This window comes from Scyliorhinus canicula, chromosome 3 (genome assembly GCF_902713615.1).
Source record: "Scyliorhinus canicula chromosome 3, sScyCan1.1, whole genome shotgun sequence".
Lineage (NCBI taxonomy): Eukaryota > Metazoa > Chordata > Chondrichthyes > Carcharhiniformes > Scyliorhinidae > Scyliorhinus > Scyliorhinus canicula.
Window position 1 is genome coordinate 273194967 of NC_052148.1, and position 19744 is coordinate 273214710.

At 43.4% G+C, this 19744-nt stretch overlaps 1 protein-coding gene across 6 annotated transcripts in view; it reads left to right on the top strand.

Moving 5' to 3' along the window:
- Nucleotides 1-19744, top strand: part of uso1 (USO1 vesicle transport factor) — an 83035-nt gene that overhangs the window by 39839 nt on the left and 23452 nt on the right. For 3 of the 6 annotated variants that reach the window (XM_038792854.1, XM_038792855.1, XM_038792856.1), the window contains 6 exons: nt 1779-1957; nt 6936-7076; nt 8345-8433; nt 10114-10268; nt 13048-13253; nt 19214-19234. In XM_038792854.1, the coding sequence (XP_038648782.1) occupies nt 1779-1957; nt 6936-7076; nt 8345-8433; nt 10114-10268; nt 13048-13253; nt 19214-19234 (791 nt within the window). The remainder of the gene's footprint in view (nt 1-1778; nt 1958-6935; nt 7077-8344; nt 8434-10113; nt 10269-13047; nt 13254-19213; nt 19235-19744) is intronic. The other 3 variants (XM_038792857.1, XM_038792859.1, XM_038792860.1) reach the window with 1 other exon arrangement.

Sequence of the window (19744 nt, forward strand, 5' to 3'; positions counted from 1 at the left end):
TTTCATTAACGCCTTGGATGAGGGAGTTGAAGGGTGGGTCAGTAAATGTGCAGATGATACGAAGATTGGTGGAGTTGTGGATAGTGAGGAGGGCTGTTGTCGGCTTCAAAGAGACATCGATAGGATGCAGAGCTGGGCTGAGACGTGGCAGATGGAGTTTAACCCTGACAAGTGTGAGGTTGTCCATTTTGGAAGGACAAATATGAATGCGGAATACAGGGTTAACGGTAGGGTTCTTGGCAATGTGGAGGAGCAGAGAGATCTTGGGGTCTATGTTCATAGATCTTTGAAAGTTGCCACTCAAGTGGATAGAGCTGTGAAGAAGGCCTATGGTGTGCTAGCGTTCATTAGCAGAGGGATTGAATTTAAGAGCCGTGAGGTGATGATGCAGCTGTACAAAACCTTGGTCAGGCCACATTTGGAGTACTGTGTGCAGTTCTGGTCGCCTCATTTTAGGAAGGATGTGGAAGCTTTGGAAAAGGTGCAAAGGAGATTTACCAGGATGTTGCCTGGAATGGAGTAGGTCATACGAGGAAAGGTTGAGGGTGCTAGGCCTTTTCTCATTAGAACGGAGAAGGATGAGGGGCGACTTCATAGAGGTTTATAAGATGATCAGGGGAATAGATAGAGTAGACAGTCAGAGACTTTTTCCCCGGGTGGAACACACCATTACAAGGGGACATAAATTTAAGGTAAATGGTGGAAGATATAGAGGGGATGTCAGAGGTAGGTTCTTTACCCAGAGAGTAGTGGGGGCATGGAATGCACTGCCTGTGGAAGTAGTTGAGTCGGAAACGTTAGGGACCTTTAAGCGGCTATTGGATAGGTACATGGATTAGGGTAGAATAATGGAGTGTAGATTAACTTCTTAAGGGCAGCACGGTAGCATTGTGGATAGCACAATTGCTTCACAGCTCCAGGGTCCCAGGTTCGATCCCCGACTTGGGTCACTGTCTGTGCGGAGTCTGCACATCCTCCCCGTGTGTGCGTGGGTTTCCTCCGGGTACTCTGGTTTCCTCCCACAGTCCAAAGATGTGCAGGTTGGCTGGATTGGCCATGAAAAATTGTCCTTAGTGTCCAAAATTCTATGATTAACCTAGGACAAAAGTTCGGCACAACATCGTCGGCTGAAGGGCCTGTTCTGTGCTGTACTTCTCTATCTCTATCTCTATGCTGCTAATTCAGATAATCTGCAGATAGATTGAGACCTTCCAAGCCTCTTTTAAAATAGTAATCTTTATTGTAACATGTAGGCTTACATTAACACTGCAATGAAGTTACTGTGAAAAGCCCCGAGTTGCCACATTCCGGTGCCTGTTCGGGTACACAGAGGGAGAATTCAGAATGTCCAATTCACCTAACAAGCACGTCCTTCGGGACTTGAGAGGAAATCGGAGCACCCAGAGGAAACCCATGCAGACACGGGGCGAACGTGCTGACTCCACACAGACAGTGACCCTAGCCGGGAATCACACCTGGAACCCTGGTGCTGTGAAACAACAGTGGTAACCACTATGCTACCGTGCTGCCCAGTCAGGACCTGGACTTTTCTCCTTGTCAAAAATACACATCTGCACAGTCGTGCAATTAATTTTAGTCATCAATGCTGAATAATCGTTTGGTAAACTTCTGCCCCTTAATTTACCAAAGAACCCACATGGGTTTTTTGACAAAAGAAATGTCAGTCCTATAATTTTTGAGTTTTGTGAAATTTAGGGCACTTTATGACTTAATAAATTGCCATTTCTTAATAAATGTCAAACTGCTTTGTGTTTTAGGCATTGTGGTTGAAGATTGTCTTTTGCTGCTGCTCAACTTGATGAAGAACAATAGTTCAAATCAGAATTTTTTCAAGGAAGGTTCATACATTCAACGCATGAAACCTTGGTTTGAGGTTGCTGAAGACAATTCTGGTTGGTCTGCACAGAAAGTGACAAATCTTCACCTGATGCTGCAGGTAAGCAAATGAAAGTTATACAATACTGCATCAGATCCTCTTGTTGCAGCAAAGGACTGCCGAGCCATTTAGTTATTGTTGGTATGTAGACCAGTTAATTTACCTCCAGCAAGGTCTCATTAAACAGCCATGATGTGGAGATGCCGGCGTTGGACTGGGGTGAGCACAGTAAGAAGTCTTACAACACCAGGTTAAAGTCCAACAGGTTTGTTTCAAACACGAGCTTTCGGAGCACGGCTCCTTCTTCAGGTGAATGGAAAGGCTTGTTCCAGAAATGTTTATATAGACACAGTCAGAGATGCCCCGGAATGCGAGCACCTGCAGGCAATCAAATCATCAAAGATGCAGAGAGAGAGGTAACTCCAGGTTAAAGAGGTGTGAATTGTCCCAAGCCAGTTCAGTCGGTAGGCCTCTGCAAGTCCAGGCTTGTTGGTGGGGGCCGAATGTAATGCGACATGAATCCCAGATCCCGGTTGAGTCCGCATTCATGCGTGCGGAACTTAGCTATAAGTTTTTGCTCAGCAATTTTGCGTTGTCGCGTCTCCTGAAGGCCTCCTTGTAGAATGCTGACCCGGAGATCAGAGGCTGAATGTCCTTGACTGCTGAAGTGTTCCCCAACTGGAAGGGAACAGTCCTGCCTGTTGATAGTCGCACGATGCCCGTTTATTCGTTGTCGCAGTGTCTGCATGGTCTCGCCAATGTACCACGCTTCGGGACATCCTTTCCTGCAGCGTATGAGGTAGACTACATTGGTCGAGTCGCACGAGTATGCGCCGCGTACCTGGTGGGTGGTGTTTCCACGTGTAATGGTGGTGTCCATGTCGATGATCTGGCGATGATCTGGCCGATGTCGACGATCATTAAACAGCGATGATGCAAACACTTAGTTACTCTGTTTTCATCATTGAAAGGTGAATGTTGGCCAAGACATTGGCCAAAACTTCTGGCTCTTTGGGAAATGGCGCAAGATCCTTTCGAGCCAGCTGCAAAGGCAGATGGGGCCTGGGCTTAACCTCTGTATTGACAGGCAGTATGTCTAACAGTGCTACTTCTCTTGCTATTGCATTGATTTATTCAGCCATGCCACTTTCTAGTGGCCTGGGCATCTTTGACTACTAATTCTAGTATCCATTACTTTGCTAGAGACTGAATTGTCCTGATTGATAACCGAACACTGTCACTATCTTGTCCACGGAAACTATGGTTTCATTATTTGATGTAATTACAGAGTGATAGCTCAGTTCATATGAGCTGTGCGACCCATTCCATCAATTACTTTTCATGTCCTGAAATCTACCTGAAGGTCATCAGATATTAACATAATTTTGGTAGGTTGCCGTGATTTGTTTAAAGAAAACAAAGCCACAAAAGATGAATTCATGTCATTGCAATTCCACATTGATTTTATTTTAACCATTGATGTTTAAATTTCTCTGAACTGAAGTTTTCCGTGGATATTTCCAAATATATCTGCCATTAAACTTTGTAAATTGGTGCAATGTTCATGAGTTCCTTTTCATAAAATTGCGAACTTAGGCAATCTTTTATGGAAAATGACTAAAATGTAGAACTTTTTAGTGAGATGTGCTGCTTTAGAAAATATTTTTTTAATATCTGATTTTTAAAATCTGATTGATGCATAAAACATACAAATACTCTCCTGGCACTGGTCATCCTGCAGAATGTGAGAATCAAGCTTTAGTCCTGTGCTGGTCCATTTTACTGTGCACATCATTCTAATGAGTAGTTTGGATGTTGTTATGGGCCAGGGGGCCAGGGCTCAGAAACTCCAACGTTTATTTTGAAGCTCACCTGACCAATAACTGTTATGTTGAACTTGTCTAGGATGAGCACATGAGCCTTCACTTCGGGTGTGATTCATCAGACTCCCTAGGTGCTTTTATCAAAACAAAGTTTATTATAAGAATGTAGCTAACATATATAAAAGTTAGCAAGAATTTGTTATCAATTACAAATATGAGAAAACGCACGGCAGCTACAGTAATCTATGTATATAACTCTTATTGAATCCCCCTTAGCTGTTCCAATCCAATAAAAACAAAACACCTTTCAAGGGCGTGGCCCAGCTCTCTGTAATCTCACTTGAGTGGGACCGGTCCTTTTCCTGAGGTTCTGGTCCAGTTTCCAACCAGCAGATTCCAAACTCCTTCCGGAAAACAACTCTAGCTTTAAGATTACCAATGTGCTTTCAGTTCACTGGAACAGCTTTAAAATTATATGGAGAAAACAGGGAAACTTCCAGCAACTTAACACTGCTTCTTCTGGTCCAAACGAACAAACCAAAAATGAAACCTGGTTTAGCTAACTGGGCTAAATCGCTGGCTTTTAAAGCAGGCCAGCAGCACTGTTCAATTCCTGTACCAGCCTCCCCGGACAGGTGCCGGAATATGGCGATTAGGGGCTTTTCACAGTAACTTCATTGAAGCCTACTCGTGACGATAAGTGATTTTCATTTTTTCATTTAAATCCCCTCTCACCTGACAGCCACAGCCCAGCTCCACCCACAAATGACATCACTGAAGCTGTGCTACAAGCCATGTGGCCAAACAAAACCTTTCTTAAAATGGACACTCGTGTGACGATATTCATTGCTGAAAGTCTCTCTACAGCATGCTTGTTTAATTTGTCTTATTTTTATGATTTCTGCATCAACCACTTGCTACATTACAGCACCGAAACTTCCCAAGTATTTGGTCTGATTTAAGTAGCAAGTGAATTAGACCATAAGATATGGGAGCAGAATTAGGCCATTTGCTCCATCGAGTCTGCTCTGCCATTTGATCATGGCTGATATGTTTGACATTCCCATTCTCCTGTCTTATCCCCATAATCCCTGATCCCCTTATTAATCAAGAACCTATCCCTCTTTCTTAAAGACGCTCAGTGAATTGACCTCCACCGCCTTCTGCGGCAAAGAGTTCCACAGATTCACCACCCTCTGGCTGAAAAAATTCCTTCTCATCTCTGATCGACCCTTCAGCCTGAGGCTGTGCCCTCGGGTTCTAGTTTTTCCTACAAGTGGAAACATCCTCTCCACGTCCACTCTATCCAGGTGTCGTAGCATTCTGTAAGCTTCCATAAGATTCCCCTCCCCTCATCCTTCTAAACTCCAATGAATAGAGACCCAGAGTCCTCAACTGCTCCTCGCATAACAAGCCCTTCATTCTGGGGTTGATTCTTGTGAACTTCCTCTGGACCCTCCAAGGCTAGCAGATCCTTCCTTAGATGCGGGGCCACAATATTCCAAATGGGGTATACCCAGAGACTTGTACAGCTTCAGCAGTACATCCCTTCTCTGTATTCAAGCCCTGTCGGAGTGAATGCTAACATTGCATTTGCCTTCCGCACTTCCAATCGAACCTGCACGTTAACCTAAGAGAATCCTGATCTCGGACTCTTAAGTCCCTTTGTGCTTCAGATTTCTGAAGACCTTTCCCATGTAGAAAATAGTTTGTGCCTCTATTCTTTCTAACAAAGTGCATAACCTCATACTTTTCCACGTTGTATTCCATCTGACACTTCTTTGCCCACACTCCTGGCCTGTCCAAGTCGTGTTTTTAGTAGTGGAGGCGGAGCCAGAGAATTAAACAGCTGGAAAAGGGAGAGCTGCTTCAGAGTGAGAAACATCTCACCTGAAAGGTGGCACTTCTGAAAGTGCAGCACTCCCTCAGTACTTCATTGCCGTGTCCGCCTTGAATTTTCTGCTCCAGTCCTGAAGTGAAAATTAAACTCAACCTTCCGACTCAGATGTTTAGAGTGCCACAAACCAAGTCATGGCTGTCATCCACGCTACCCTCTAACCAAAATCACCTATGATGATGGGGCACCTTTCCCATACACCCAACAGACCATGTCTCTGTCACTCTGCTACCTACACTCCAGTGACAAGAGCCCACGTAGAAAACTGCACTGATTTAGTATTGTGGCAAGCTTCTCGAGACCACAGCTGATATGGGGTGGTGGTGGGAGTATAATGCTGATGTGTAAAGTTTCTCCTCTTGAGATTGGGGCTGAATTGCATTACAGCATTAGAGTGGGTGGAGATTCTTGGCATCCAATTATGTTGAACCTGACCCGGGAATACCTTGTGTTGAGGCTATGTGCTGAAAATAGAAGGTGTTATTTTGCTCGTTACTTTTGTCATGACGTATGTGGGAGATGACGATGATGTGGTAATGTCACTTGGCTAGTAGTGATCCAGAGGCTCAGGTTCTCGGAACATGGTTTCAAATCCAACCAGAGCAGTTGGTGGAATTTAAATTCAATTAATAAATCTGGAATTGAAAGCCAGTCTTAATAACGGTGCCATAAAATCATCATCAATTGTTGTAAAGACCCATCCGCTTCACTTTAGGGAAAGAAATTTGCTGTATTTACCTGGTCTGGCCTGCATCTAACTCCAGACTCTCAGCAAAGTGATTGATTATGTTTCTATATCGATGTGCCCAGGTCCAATTCCATCAATATCCCCAGTTGCTTGTTGATGTTTCTAACCGTGAGGTGGTTAGTGTTCTGCTCCGCCGGGCATCTCTCTGATGTGTCACAATTTATTTCGCTTTCTGAAATTGCTCATCTGCTTGCCTCCTCACATCGAATCGCTAATTGCCCAAATCCACATCAGTAACTCCAGAATGCAGTTCTTAAATAACCTTAACAGTGTCTCTATCTTTTAACTGATGTATTTGCTAATACATTTAAGGAACAGACGATTTTGAATTTTATGCTTCTAAAGAGATGTCATTCAGACTTTGAAAGCTTGCTTGGGAGAGTTAATTAATTTTATATTTTGGGATACTGCCTGCAACTAAAGCTTCAAAGTATATTTCCTGAGAGTTGCAAATGTGGCTGACTTAAAGAGTAAATTCTGTTGACGAGAATTCCTGAACTGTTCTATTCCTGGATTCTATCTGTGGAGTTGATTGATTGAAATTTCCTGTGATTTTTTTTTTAACCTCAGTTAGTGAGAGTGTTGGTGTCTCCTGTGAATCCTCCTGGTGCCACGAGTAATTGCCAGAAGTCAGCATTCCAGTGTGGCTTGTTACAGCAGTTGTGCATAATCCTGATGGCAACTGGAGTTCCTGCTGACATTCTCACTGAGGTAGGTTGCATATCATTCGCAGCACAGGCATTTAGCTGCTCAGCGGCACCTCGGCCTCTCCCATCTTGGGTCACCTCTATCAGATTACATAAATCCTAGAAGTTAAATTTAAAATTTTAGTCAAGCAACATTCCTGAAAATTACCATGGTAGGAGCGGTTTGACAAAGGGTCACTAGCGACAGTGATTATTTGTTGCACGAGCATAATACTAAAACATTACTGAATGTGATTTCAGTTTTTTGTATGTTGTGGACTTGAAAATTAAAAGCGTAGCTTTTCGTTAGTGGTAGAACTGCAGTATTAAAGATATTGTGTTAATATTTTTGAACTAATTGCTATTGTTGGAAGGTGGAACTTAAAAAGTGCAGTGCGTTCCTTGAAATTTCCCAAGGGAAGCATAGGAAGACCCCGTGATTGTATAGCCAGTACTTGTAGTCAAGTTTCAGTCCCGGGCAGCCTTGCCACAGAAAATCAGTGTCCTGTTCCTCTTCACCTGAAGTCAGGAGAGAGATGGAAGCAGCTGGGATAATAGTTGTCAACTTGTTTTCAGGAGGAAAAAAATGTTGGATTTTCATGGAAAGGAAGGTGCCCAGATTTAAAACCGGAGCAGATCTTCTGAATCCAGACCATGCCGATGAGAACTTTACAAAAGAGGAGAAGGAGTATATCATCTTGATGCATTGAACCAGCTCCTCCATAAGAGGGATTCTCTAGCAGCAAGAGATGACTTTTGGGAACCCAACTTTCCAGTGCATGAACCTTGATTTAATATTATGACTAACTTCCTTCTCAAGACCACAAAATTGTTGGGGGTGATGGTGGGAATGGAGCATTGTATATTGCTGGATTGCTTTATAAGGTTAGAGTAAAGAACAAAGAACAATACAGTACAGGAACAGGCCCTTCGGCCCTCCAATCCGGGACCGGTCATGATACCAACCGTGGCCAAAACCCTCAGCACTTCCTTGTGCCGTAACCCTCTATACCCATCCTATCCATGTATTTGTGAAGATGCCTTTTGTACGCCGTTAAAAGGCATCTGTAGGTGGACCTTCTTGGCATCTAGTGTCATACTTGACCTGGGTGTACCTCATGTTGGGGATATGGGCTTAGAACAATAAGTGTTCTTTTGCTTATCACCATCATCTATCACCTGGATTTCAAAATACATTTGCAATGTATGTTTAACAACCTGGTTGTTGTAGCGTAGAGTATATTTAAGTACCCGTGATATTCGATTTTTAATTTGTCTTTTGTATTTCTATAGACCATTAACACAGTATCCGAAGTCATCAGGGGCTCCCAGGTAAACCAGGATTATTTTGCTTCTGTGAATGCACCTTCCAATCCACCAAGGTAAGCAGATTTTTTTTTTAAACCCTCAAAAGGTTTTTAATAAATGCTGGTTTGCTGAAGTGTCCAAAGCTACTGTGTTGTCAATCTTGACCCCAAATAATGAAATTATGCATTTTAATTTTTGTCAATTGAATCTCACAAATAGATTGTAAAAACAAAAATAAAAAATCACTTATTGTCACGAGTAGGCTTCAATGAAGTTACTGTGAGAAGCCCCTAGTTGCCACATTCCGGCGTCTGTTCGGGGAGGCTGGTACGGGAATCGAACCGTGCTGCTGGCCTGCTTGGTCTCTTTAAAAGCCAGCGATTTAGCCCAGTGAGCTAAACCAGCCTGAGCCTGTGAAAGTGTTTACATTTTAGAGTTCATGTTGCATCATTTTGTCCACTTCAAATTGAACGTTCTATCCCATAATTTTTTTTAATTGCCACTGAATGCAGTGCAACTTATTTTTATGCATTGTGATTAGAAGGTACAAGTCAGTCTGTAGTATCCTCCTGTATTTGTACTGACGTTAGTCAACCCAGGCAATGTGTGCATTATATTGATTTGGTGAAATATTAGTGCCAACTTCAAGCTGTACAGGACATTAATTAAATTAATTCAGATTGGATTACTTTTTACGTCAATAATAATATCAAGGTCTTCTGTTAAATAATGCACATGATGCTCTGAAGTTTGGACATGTTGAATAATGCTAGCTATCAGCACTACAAGTGACAGTGTGATGAAATCCATAACGACCTTAACAGTCACTTGGTAGTACAGAATTTGAATATTGTCCTGATGCGTGCAAGATGAAAAACTTCTACAACGTCTCTCTTTTCAGCAATATAATGTTTTGCATTCATTGCTGCATTGTGCATGTTGTAGACAAAAGAGTTCTGGACCTCCCCTGAACATTGAGAGTGTATCTTAAACTGTTTTCACCTCACTAAAGGAAGAAAAGCAGCAATGAGATCTCAAAGGGGCAGTTAGCAATTAATAATCTTTATTATCACAAGTAGGCTTATATTAACACTGCAATGAAGTTACTGTGAAATGCCCCGAGTCGCCACATTCCGGCGCCTGTTCGGCATCACTGAGGGAGAATTCAGAATGTCCAATTCACCTAACAGCACGTCTTTCGGGACTTGTGGGAGGAAACCGGAGCACCCGGACGAAACCCACGCAGACACGGGGGGAACGTGCAGACTCCACACAGACAGTGACCCAAGCTGGGAATCGAACCCAGTTGGCTCGTGCTGTGAAACAACAGTGCTAACCACTGCTACCATGCTGCCCATGCTTTAGAGATGCTTTTTGAAGGGAGGTACGGTGGTGCAGTGGTTAGCACTGCTGCCTCCCGGTGCTGACAACCCGGATTCAGTCCTGGCCCCGGGTCACTGTCTGTGTGGAGTTTGCACTATCTCCCCGTGTCTGTGTGGGCCTCACCCCCACAACCCAAAAAGATGTGCAGGGTAGGTGGATTGGCCACGCTAAATTGCCCCTTAATTGGCCGGGGAAAAAGAATTGGGTACTTTAAATTTTCAAAAAGAGCTGCTTTCTGAGCTTGATGCTGTATTGACTTGTTGCATTGTTAAATTCTCTGTCCAATGTCAGCCTATACTTGGTGTTTTGAAAGTTGTGTTCTTGAAATCTCCTTTTTTGAAGTTTATAAAATAAATCCTTTCCCAACACAGACCTGCAATTGTAGTGCTTCTGATGTCCATGGTAAATGAAAGGCAGCCATTTGTCCTGCGTTGTGCCGTGTTGTACTGTTTCCAATGCTTCTTGTACAAAAATCAGAAAGGACAAGGAGAGATTGTTGCCACACTTCTTCCAGCAACTATTGATGGTAAGTTTTCCTGCTCGGTCAGTTTCCAGGATATGTCAGTAGCTGAGAAACTTCTGTGTCGGCTGTGATATTCAGATCCTTGAAATGAAAGGATAAGTTACCAAAACTTTCCTTTTCTTGGAAGAAAAAAAAAGATATGGAGTCTGAAAGGTGCATAAAATAAAAAAGGAGAGGATGCTAAGCAATTATGTTGGATCATTTGTTTCCAATTTTGGGTGCATTCCTTTAGGGAGGATGTCGGGGCCATAGGAAGGTTTGAGAAGAGATTCATCTTGATGGTGACCGGGATGAGAGCATTCAGTTATGCGGAGACCAGAAAAACTGGGCTTCTTCCATTAGAACACCAAAGTTCACAGGACGTCCTTTAGAAGTTTTCAGAATTACGTGGGACTTTGCAACGGTAAATGGGCAAACAATTATTTCCACTAGTTGGGAGATGGAGGATAAAGAACAAAGAAAAGTACAGCACAGGAACAAGCTCCTCGGCCCTTTAAGCTTGCGCTGACCATGCTGCATGTCTAACCTAATACCGTCTACACTTCTGGGATCTGTATCCCTCTATTCTCATCCTATTCACGTATTTGTCAAGACGCCCCTTAAACGTCACTAACGTACCTGTTTCCACCACCACCTCCGGCAGTGAGTTCCAGGCACCCAATACCCTCTGTGTAAAAAAAGCTTCCCATGCACATCTCCTCTAAACCTTGCCCTTCGCACCTTAAACCCATGTCTCCTAGTAATTGACTCTTCCATCCTGGGAAAAAGCTTCTGACTATCCACTCTGTCCATTCCCCTCATAATTTTGTAGACTTCTGTCAGGTCGCCCCTCAACCTCTGTCGTTCCAGTGAGAACAAAGCGGCTTTATCCAACCTCGCCTCATAGTTAATGCCGTCCATACCAGACAACATCCTGGTAAAACATCTTCTGTACCCTCTCCAAAGCCTCCACATCCTTCTGGTAGTAAGTTGTTAAGTTTGAGATTAACATTGAAAGAGAAAAGTTCAATAGAAGTTCTATTACATGGAGGATTGCTTGGATTGAGATGCTCTACCAGCAACAGTTACAGAAACTGATTTAAAGGGGAACTGGATGAATATTTTAAGAAAAATAAACGCTGACGGGATAAGACCAGTGAACAGGGCTCAGTGGCCAAATAACACTTTCCTGTGAAATTAGAACATAGAACATAGAACACTACAGCGCAATACGGGCCCTTCGGCCCTCGATGTTGCGCCGACCTGTGAAACCATCTGAAGCCTATCTGACCTACACTATTCCATTTTCATCCATATGTCTATCCAGTGACCACTTAAATGCCCTTAAAGTTGGCGAGTCTACTACTGTTGCAGGCAGGGCGTTCCACACCCCTACTACTCTCTGAGTAAAGAAACTGCCTCTGACATCTGTCCTATATCTCTCACCCCTCAATTTAAAGCTATGTCCCCTCGTGTTGGTCATCACCATCCGAGGAAAAAGACTCTCACTGTCCACCCTATCTAACCCTCTGACTATCTTATATGTCTCTATTAAGTCACCTCTCAGCCTTCTCCTCTCTAACGAAAACAACCTCAATTCCCTGAGCCTTTCCTCGTAAGACCTTCCCTCCATACCAGGCAACATCCTAGTAAATCTCCTCTGAACCCTTTCCAAAGCTTCCACATCCTTCCTATAATGTGGTGACCAGAACTGCACGCAGTACTCCAGGTGCGGCCGCACCAGTTATGTACAGCTGCAGCATGACCTTGTGGTTCCGAAACTCAATCCCCCTGCTTATAAAGGCTAGCACACCATATGCCTTCTTAACAGCCCTATTAACCTGGGTGGCAACTTTCAGGGATTTATGTACCTGGATGCCGAGATCTCTCTGTTCATCTACACTACCAAGAATCTTGCCATTAGCCCAGTACTCTGCATTCCTGTTACTCCTTCCAAAGTGAACCACCTCACACTTTTCCGCATTAAACTCCATCTGCCACCTCTCAGCCCAGCTCTGCAGCTTATCTATGCCCCTCTGCATCCTATAACATCCTTCAGTACTATCCACAACTCCACCGACCTTCGTGTCGTCTGCAAATTTACTAACCCATCCTTCTACACCCTCTTCCAGGTTATTTATAAAAATGACAAACAGTAGTGGCCCCAAAACAGATCCTTGCGGTACACCACTAGTAACTGAACTCCAGGATGAACATTTGCCATCAACCACCACCCTCTGTCTTCTTTCAGCTAGCCAATTACTGATCCAAACCGCTAAATCACCTTCAATTCCATACTTCCTTATTTTCTGCAATAGCCTACCGTGGGGAACCTTATCAAACGCCTCACTGAAATCCATATACACCACATCAACAGCTTTACCCTGATCCACCTGTTTGGTGACCTTCTCAAAAAACTCAATAAGGTTTGTGAGACATGACCTATCCTTCAAATTGATTCTTAGAATTACAGCACAGGCAAAGCCATTACAAACTGCTCAATTTGAGCCTTTTACTCAAACTCCACAACTCTACACAGCATCAACACTGTCAGCAAGGTTATTTTTATTAAGATACAGTTGAAAGTATGCATCTTGTGTATATAACAGAATTTCCACTAATAAATCTTCGGTCTCTGTGGAATTGTACTTTCTCAGATGTATTGTCATAACCAACATTTTTGGCCAAAAATATGTTGCCCTTCAAGAATAGCATAGTTCCATTTTTATTCAGGTCTCACCCCAGTTCATGATGATTTATCCGTTATTCAAACTTGACGAGGCATTTTGCTTTCTTTGTTTAGCCAATTCCATCTCAGCTGGCCAGCTGCTCTGTGGGGGCCTCTTCTCGACAGATTCACTCTCTAACTGGTGTGCTGCTGTGGCGCTGGCACATGCCCTGCAAGATAACTCCATCCAGAAGGAACAGTTGCTCAGGGTACAGCTGGCAACCAGCCTTGGAAATCCTCCCGTATCTTTGCTCCAGCAATGTACCAACATCCTGTCTCAGGTACGAGGTTGTGAATGTTACTAACTGTAATTGAATTCTGGGTTCCTGAGCTATGACCCAGGTTGACGTTTGAATTCCCTGTATTAATATTCAGCATTTTGGGAAATCGGCGATTCATTATAGAGTTGGTACTGCACCGTGTTTACTTCCACCCTGTGCATTCATTGTAATTTTGGTACAATTTTGTGCTCTTATTGACGGTTTTTGGGGAGTGGAATAATTTTCTATCAGGAAAGGTGGAGGTACATGACCTTTGGACTAAGCTGAAGAAAATATAAACTGATGACATTTCCAAATGGGAAGTACTTGAGAGAGGAGGGAAGTCACCTGCGTGTGGTGTATGGTTATAAAGGTGTTACTCAGATTTCCATTTGTTCCATTGCGTAACTCACGTGGTCTATCATTGTTCACAGAGTGGGGATGGAGATCAGTCTCCACTTTTTTTAGAGACTTAAATTTACAGTTTTTGAATTGCTATAAAACTCTCCAGCTGTTGACAATGTGAGAACATTTCATGTGGCTGGTGAGTGAAGCTTTTGAGGATAGGACTGACGGTGTCCATCACAGCAATGTTACTCTGCACTGATGCCATTTTGGCATCACTGGGTGTAAACTGATAACTTGTAAAACAACTGAGTTTCGAGAGCTTGTTCTTCCTGTTGGAGCAGAGGTGAGTTTGAGGATTAAACTTTTATACTGGAAATGTTACCCATCTCCCCAGAGAGAGTGTGTTGGCACTTTGTCCTTTCACTTGTGAGATCAGAATTCAGCCCAAGACCTGAGCAATGAGTGGTCATTTCAGCTCAATGTACTTGACCCGCACGGAACACTCATTCTGCTCTAACCTACCTATGAGTAGTGCTGCAGGAGGGCTGCCCGAATATATTTTATATGGTTTCTTTAGGTGGTGTTCCTAGAATGAATAGTTAGTTTCTGTAGTTTTTCCTCCAAGATCCAAGACTCTAAGACACTACCAGAAGGATATGGAGGCTTTGGAGACGGTGCAGAGGGGGTTTGCCTGGTCTGGAGGGTGTTTAGCTATGCGGACAGGCTGAATAGATTCGTACTGTTTTCATTAGAGGGGTTGAGGGGTGACCTGGTAGAGGTCTACAAGATTGAGAAGCATGGATAGAGTGGATGGGCAGGCACTCTTTCCCAGGGTGGAGGGGTCAGTCACTAGGGGGCATAGGTTTAAGGTCCGTGGGGCAAAGTTTAGAGGACATGTGTGAGGCAGGTTTTTTACGCAGAGGGTGGTGAGTGCCTGGAACGCGTTGCCAGGGGAGGCTGTGGAAGCAGATACATTAACGGCGTTCAAAAGGCATCTTCACAAGCACATGGATAGGATGGGTATAGAGGGATACGGCACAAGGAAGGGCTGAGGGTTTTGGCCACGGTTGGTATCATGACCGGTACAGGCTTAGAGGGCCGAAGGGCCTGTTCCTGTGCTGTATTGTTCTTTGTTCTTTTATTTTATTTTAATTGTAGTTTACATCTGTGATTAACCTATTAAATCTTTTTGTCGAAGTGAATTAATGATGAATGTTGAGGTGCATAGCTGCGATGCGTTTTACTGAGTTATAAAATACATGCGGGAGAAAGGGCTGTTGGGTCATGCCGATACAGTTACATGTGGGAGGGAGCTCATGAAACGCATAACGTCAAAATGAAGCAGTTGGACTGAGTGGCCTGTCACCGTGCTGTAAATGCTGGAATGTTATGGATGTTAGGCAAAATGCCGTTTACTAATGATTCACAATTTACATTGATGATTTGGAGTTGGGGACCAAGGGCAATGTGTCCAAGTTTGCAGATGACACTAAGATGAGTGGTAAAGCGAAAAGTGCAGAGGATACTGGAATTCTGCAGAGGGATTTGGATAGGTTAAGTGAATGGGCTCGGGTCTGGCAGATGGAATACAATGTTGACAAATGTGAGGTTATCCATTTTGGTAGGAATAACAGCAAACGGGATTATTATTTAAACGATAAAATATTAAAGCATGCCGCTGTTCAGAGAGACTTGGGTGTGCTAGTGCATGAGTCACAGAAGGTTGGTTTACAAGTGCAACAGGTGATTAAGAAGGCAAATGGAATTTTGTCCTTCATTGCTAGAGGGATGGAGTTTAAGACTAGGGAGGTTATGTTGCAATTGTATAAGGTGTTAGTGCGGCCACACCTGGAGTATTGTGTTCAGTTTTGGTCTCCTTACTTGAGAAAGGACGTACTGGCACTGGAGGGTGTGCAGAGGAGATTCACTAGGTTAATCCCAGAGCTGAAGGGGTTGGATTATGAGGAGAGGTTGAGTAGACTGGGACTGTACTCGTTGGAATTTAGAAGGATGAGGGGGGATCTTATAGAAACATTTAAAATTATGAAGGGAATAGATAGGATAGATGCGGGCAGGTTGTTTCCACTGGCGGGTGACAGCAGAACTAGGGGGCATAGCCTCAAAATAAGGGGAAGTAGATTTAGAACTGAGTTTAGGAGGAACTTCTTCACCCAAAGGGTTGTGAATCTATGGAATTCCTTGCCCAGTGAAGCAGTTGAGGCTCCTTCATTACATGTCTTTAAGGTAAAGATAGATAGTTTTTTGAAGAATAAAGGGATTAAGGGTTATGGTGTTCGGGCCGGAAAGTGGAGCTGAGTCCACAAAAGATCAGCCATGATCTAATTGAATGGCGGAGCAGGCTCGAGGGGCCAGATGGCCTACTCCTGCTCCTAGTTCTTATGTTCTTATGTTCTTATGAATCTCAGCAGGAATACTGGAGTTGTGTATTATGCTTCAATTAAGCATTCCAGGAATTCTATATCCATTTCCGAAAGGGTAAAAGTAACTATTCTATAATTGGAAGCTTTGTTTAACATTGGTGTTTATGACACGGCCCGTGGTTTATATCTAAAGACTCCAGAGAGCGAGGTTTCCCTCTTTTCTGGGAAACACTTGTGTATCCGTGCAGCAAAGCAGTGTATGGTTTGTGAAATGGCAATTTCTGTATGCCTGTGATATATATTTGTTGGGGAGTAAAATTTGGAGTTATTGCTGGTGGTAAATGTGTCGACAACAATTATATTTGAGATATAAAATAATTTTTTTTTTTTTTTTTTATAAATTTAGATTACCCAATTATTTTTTCTATTAAGGGGCAATTTAGCGTGGCCAATCCACCTACTCTGCACATTTTTGGGTTGTGGGGGCGAAACCCACGCAGACACGGGGAGAATGTGCAAACTCCACACGGACAGTGACCCAGAGCCGGGATCGAACCTGGGACCTCAGCGCCGTGAGGCGGTTGTGCTAACCACTAGGCCACCGTGCTGCCCTAGATATAAAATAAATAAGGAAGGAGAATAACTTTCATTGTTCTGTGCAGGACTTGAAAGAGTCCATTTATTTCCCGTCTAAATTGCCGGATAATACAGAAGCAAGATTGGGTCACCATTCTATCCAAGTCAATGATTCTACAGCTAAAGGCAATTTCTAAACAATGTCACCAGCCTGTCCAGTAAAATGGTTTCTGAAATACTCTTTTATATTGCCTGTTAAATTACTTGGCTTGTTTTCTGTAAAGCCAACCGTACAGGCGTTTGGTTTATTTAACTAGATACAGTTTCGTTTGTCCATCAATATTAAAGTAATTAGCATCAAAGTGAAAAGTTCCTGGAAACCCATGAGTAAGAGATGGGACCGGGAGCCCGGAGACATTCAAAAATGAGAGAAAAAAATCAGGGAAAACAGCTGAGTGAGAAATGCTAAATTAATCTCCCAATAACCAGTTGACGGTGAGGGTGGAACTATCAGCTCCAGGCTGCCACCCACTGGCCACTGCCTGCAATTGTATTGCAGTTTGGCAAATTGGATGGGAAATGTGGACATTGGTGCGGAATGTCCTGCAGAAATAGAAATAAGAAAGTGAGAAGACAGCAGGAACTTTAGATGTGCACTTCTGCTACACTCCTAGGCTGTTCAATCTTAGTCAAAACGTAGTTATTCATAGAATCCCCGCAGTGCAGAAGGAGACCATTCAGCCCATCGAGTCTGCAGCGGCCCCCGAAGGAACACCCTACCGAGACCCATCTTATCCCTGTAACCCCACCTAACCTTTTGGACACTAAGGGGAAATTTAGCATGGCCCTTCCACCAAACCCGCACATCTTTGGATTGTGGGAGGAAACCCATGCAGACTCTTTCACGCACAGGTTGCCACTTTAGTCCCTAATGTTTCCTACTCTTTCCCTGGTTACCCTCTGGGCCTTCGTATACTTATAAAACATGTTGGGATTTACCTTTATTTTCCCCGCCTGTGTCTTTTCTTGGCCTCTCTTCGCTCTCCTGATTTATTTATTTTTAGGTACCCGCCCCCTGCACTTTCTATACTCCTCACCGGCATCTACTGTTTTCAGCCTGCTCAATCTGACATAAGCTCCCTTTTTTTTTCCTATCCAATTCTGTGTTTCCCTTGACATCCGGGATTCTCTGGACTTCTTGGTCTCACCCATGAACTTTGCTGGCACAAGTTGTCATTGTACTCTCCCTATTCCCGTTCTGAATGACGCTCACTGCTATGATGTGCATCTTCCTCCAAGTAGCTGCTCCCAGTTCATTTTGGCCAGATCTTGTCTTTTCCTATTAAAATAAGCCTTCCCCCAATTCAAAACTTTTATTTCTGGTCCATCTTTGTCCTTTTCCTTAACTACCTTAAATCTTATGGTCACAATCACTGATTTTAATTAGTCTGTCCACTGGTTCTATTTTTAACCGCAGCCAGCGAAGCTTCCCTGCCTCCCCAACCCTATGTGATTGAACTCTCCCTATCACCATTTCAATTCCTCTGTCATCAGTCCCTCCTAACTGCTGCTGTCAAACAACCTGCAGCTTTGCAGTCAGAGTTTTAGTCAGCCTGTGGCAGAGACAGTTTTTCCTACCGGCCCATGTGATTGTAAACAAAAAGCTTACATTATATATCAACTTTTCATAATCGCAGGAATCATCGTCACTTGAATTGTGGCCATTGTTGCAATGTCGAAAATGTAGCAGCCAATCTGTGCACAGCAAGCTCCCACAGACGATAAGGCCCCAAGTCAGTTCACACATGTACTGTGTGTATGCTGGCACTTCTATTCAATCCAGGAATTTTAGTGTAGTACAAGCAATTGTCCAGTTCTTTTTTGCTTGTCTGGAGGACTATCGGAGGAGGCCATTGGCTTCTCTATGTAGTTTTACCATGCTCCAATGGCAATTCAAAGGTTTTGATGTTGGAGGCAGCAATTATCCCTCAAAAAGAAGTTTTACAGTTGCTGCCAAGCCTGCAGGTATTGACAGATATAAACCGGAAGGCAATGGCTAGTCCTCCTGGGATCTAACTGTCCCACCCAGATCTGCATCGCCCTGTGTAGCCCTCCCGATAGGCAACGTCTGCAGCCTGGCAAAGTAGCACTGCACTGAATAAGCTGCCATTTCGACAGGAATGCAAACCAGCTTTATATTTTCTACGGAAACCGGCCAGTAATGTAAAAGTGGAATAAAAAACAAAAATGCTGGAAATACTCAGCAGGTAGGGCAGAATCTTTGTCGAGAGAAAAAGAGTCCGTGCCATCAGAAGAAATTAAATGAAATGAAAATCGCTTATTGAATGAATGAAAATCGCTTATTGTCACAAGTAGGCTTCAATGAAGTTACTGTGAAAAGCCCCTAGTCGCCACATTCCGGCGCCTGTTCGGGAGAATTCTGAAAGCTGAAACAGTTGGGAATACACGGGGGTCAGACAACCTGTGTGGGGAAAACAAAGTCTCACAGGAAATAGTACATTTGACCCTTCAATCACCACTGTACGACTTTCAGGAATAAAAAGAGGTTATGACCTTGTGCATCTTGGAAGTGGCAGTTTTAACATGAGAAAATTGATTAAAATGATTACTTTAAGTCTCTTTTTATGTTACTTATTTTTGCTGTATGATTTACAGGGAGATAAGATCAACAGACGGGTAAGTTATTTGGCACAGAGACCATTTGCTTGTTGCAGCAGGGATCTTTTCTCTTGCCTTGAATTGAGCTGTTTTCTCTAACTGCATTGAGTGATTGAAGCACTGTCCTGGGTTTCTGTGTTCTATGTTTAGGTTGTTTGGGCTCTGTGTAACATGGGAGTTTACATTGAGTTTTTTTTGTGCATTTGCGAGCGAGCATAGCTGGTAAGAAAGAGGAGTTGGCTTTCTCACTGATCTTCCTTTCCTCAAGGGGGCAGTGTGCAATAAGAAATGAGGGTTTTTCCCCCAGTGTCAAAAGGGTTATTGGATGATGGATCACGGGGCTGTGCAGGAAAACCTGCAATGTGGGCTAAATTGGATAGATCTTTCAAAGGCATGACATGCCAAACGACCCTGTCTACTGCCTCTACATGTCTGGTACAGACGATTGATGCTGAGACCTGGATTACCCATGTCTGTACAATATAGGCCTCACTTATCCTTGTGAGTAATTGAGAATTCCTACTCCTG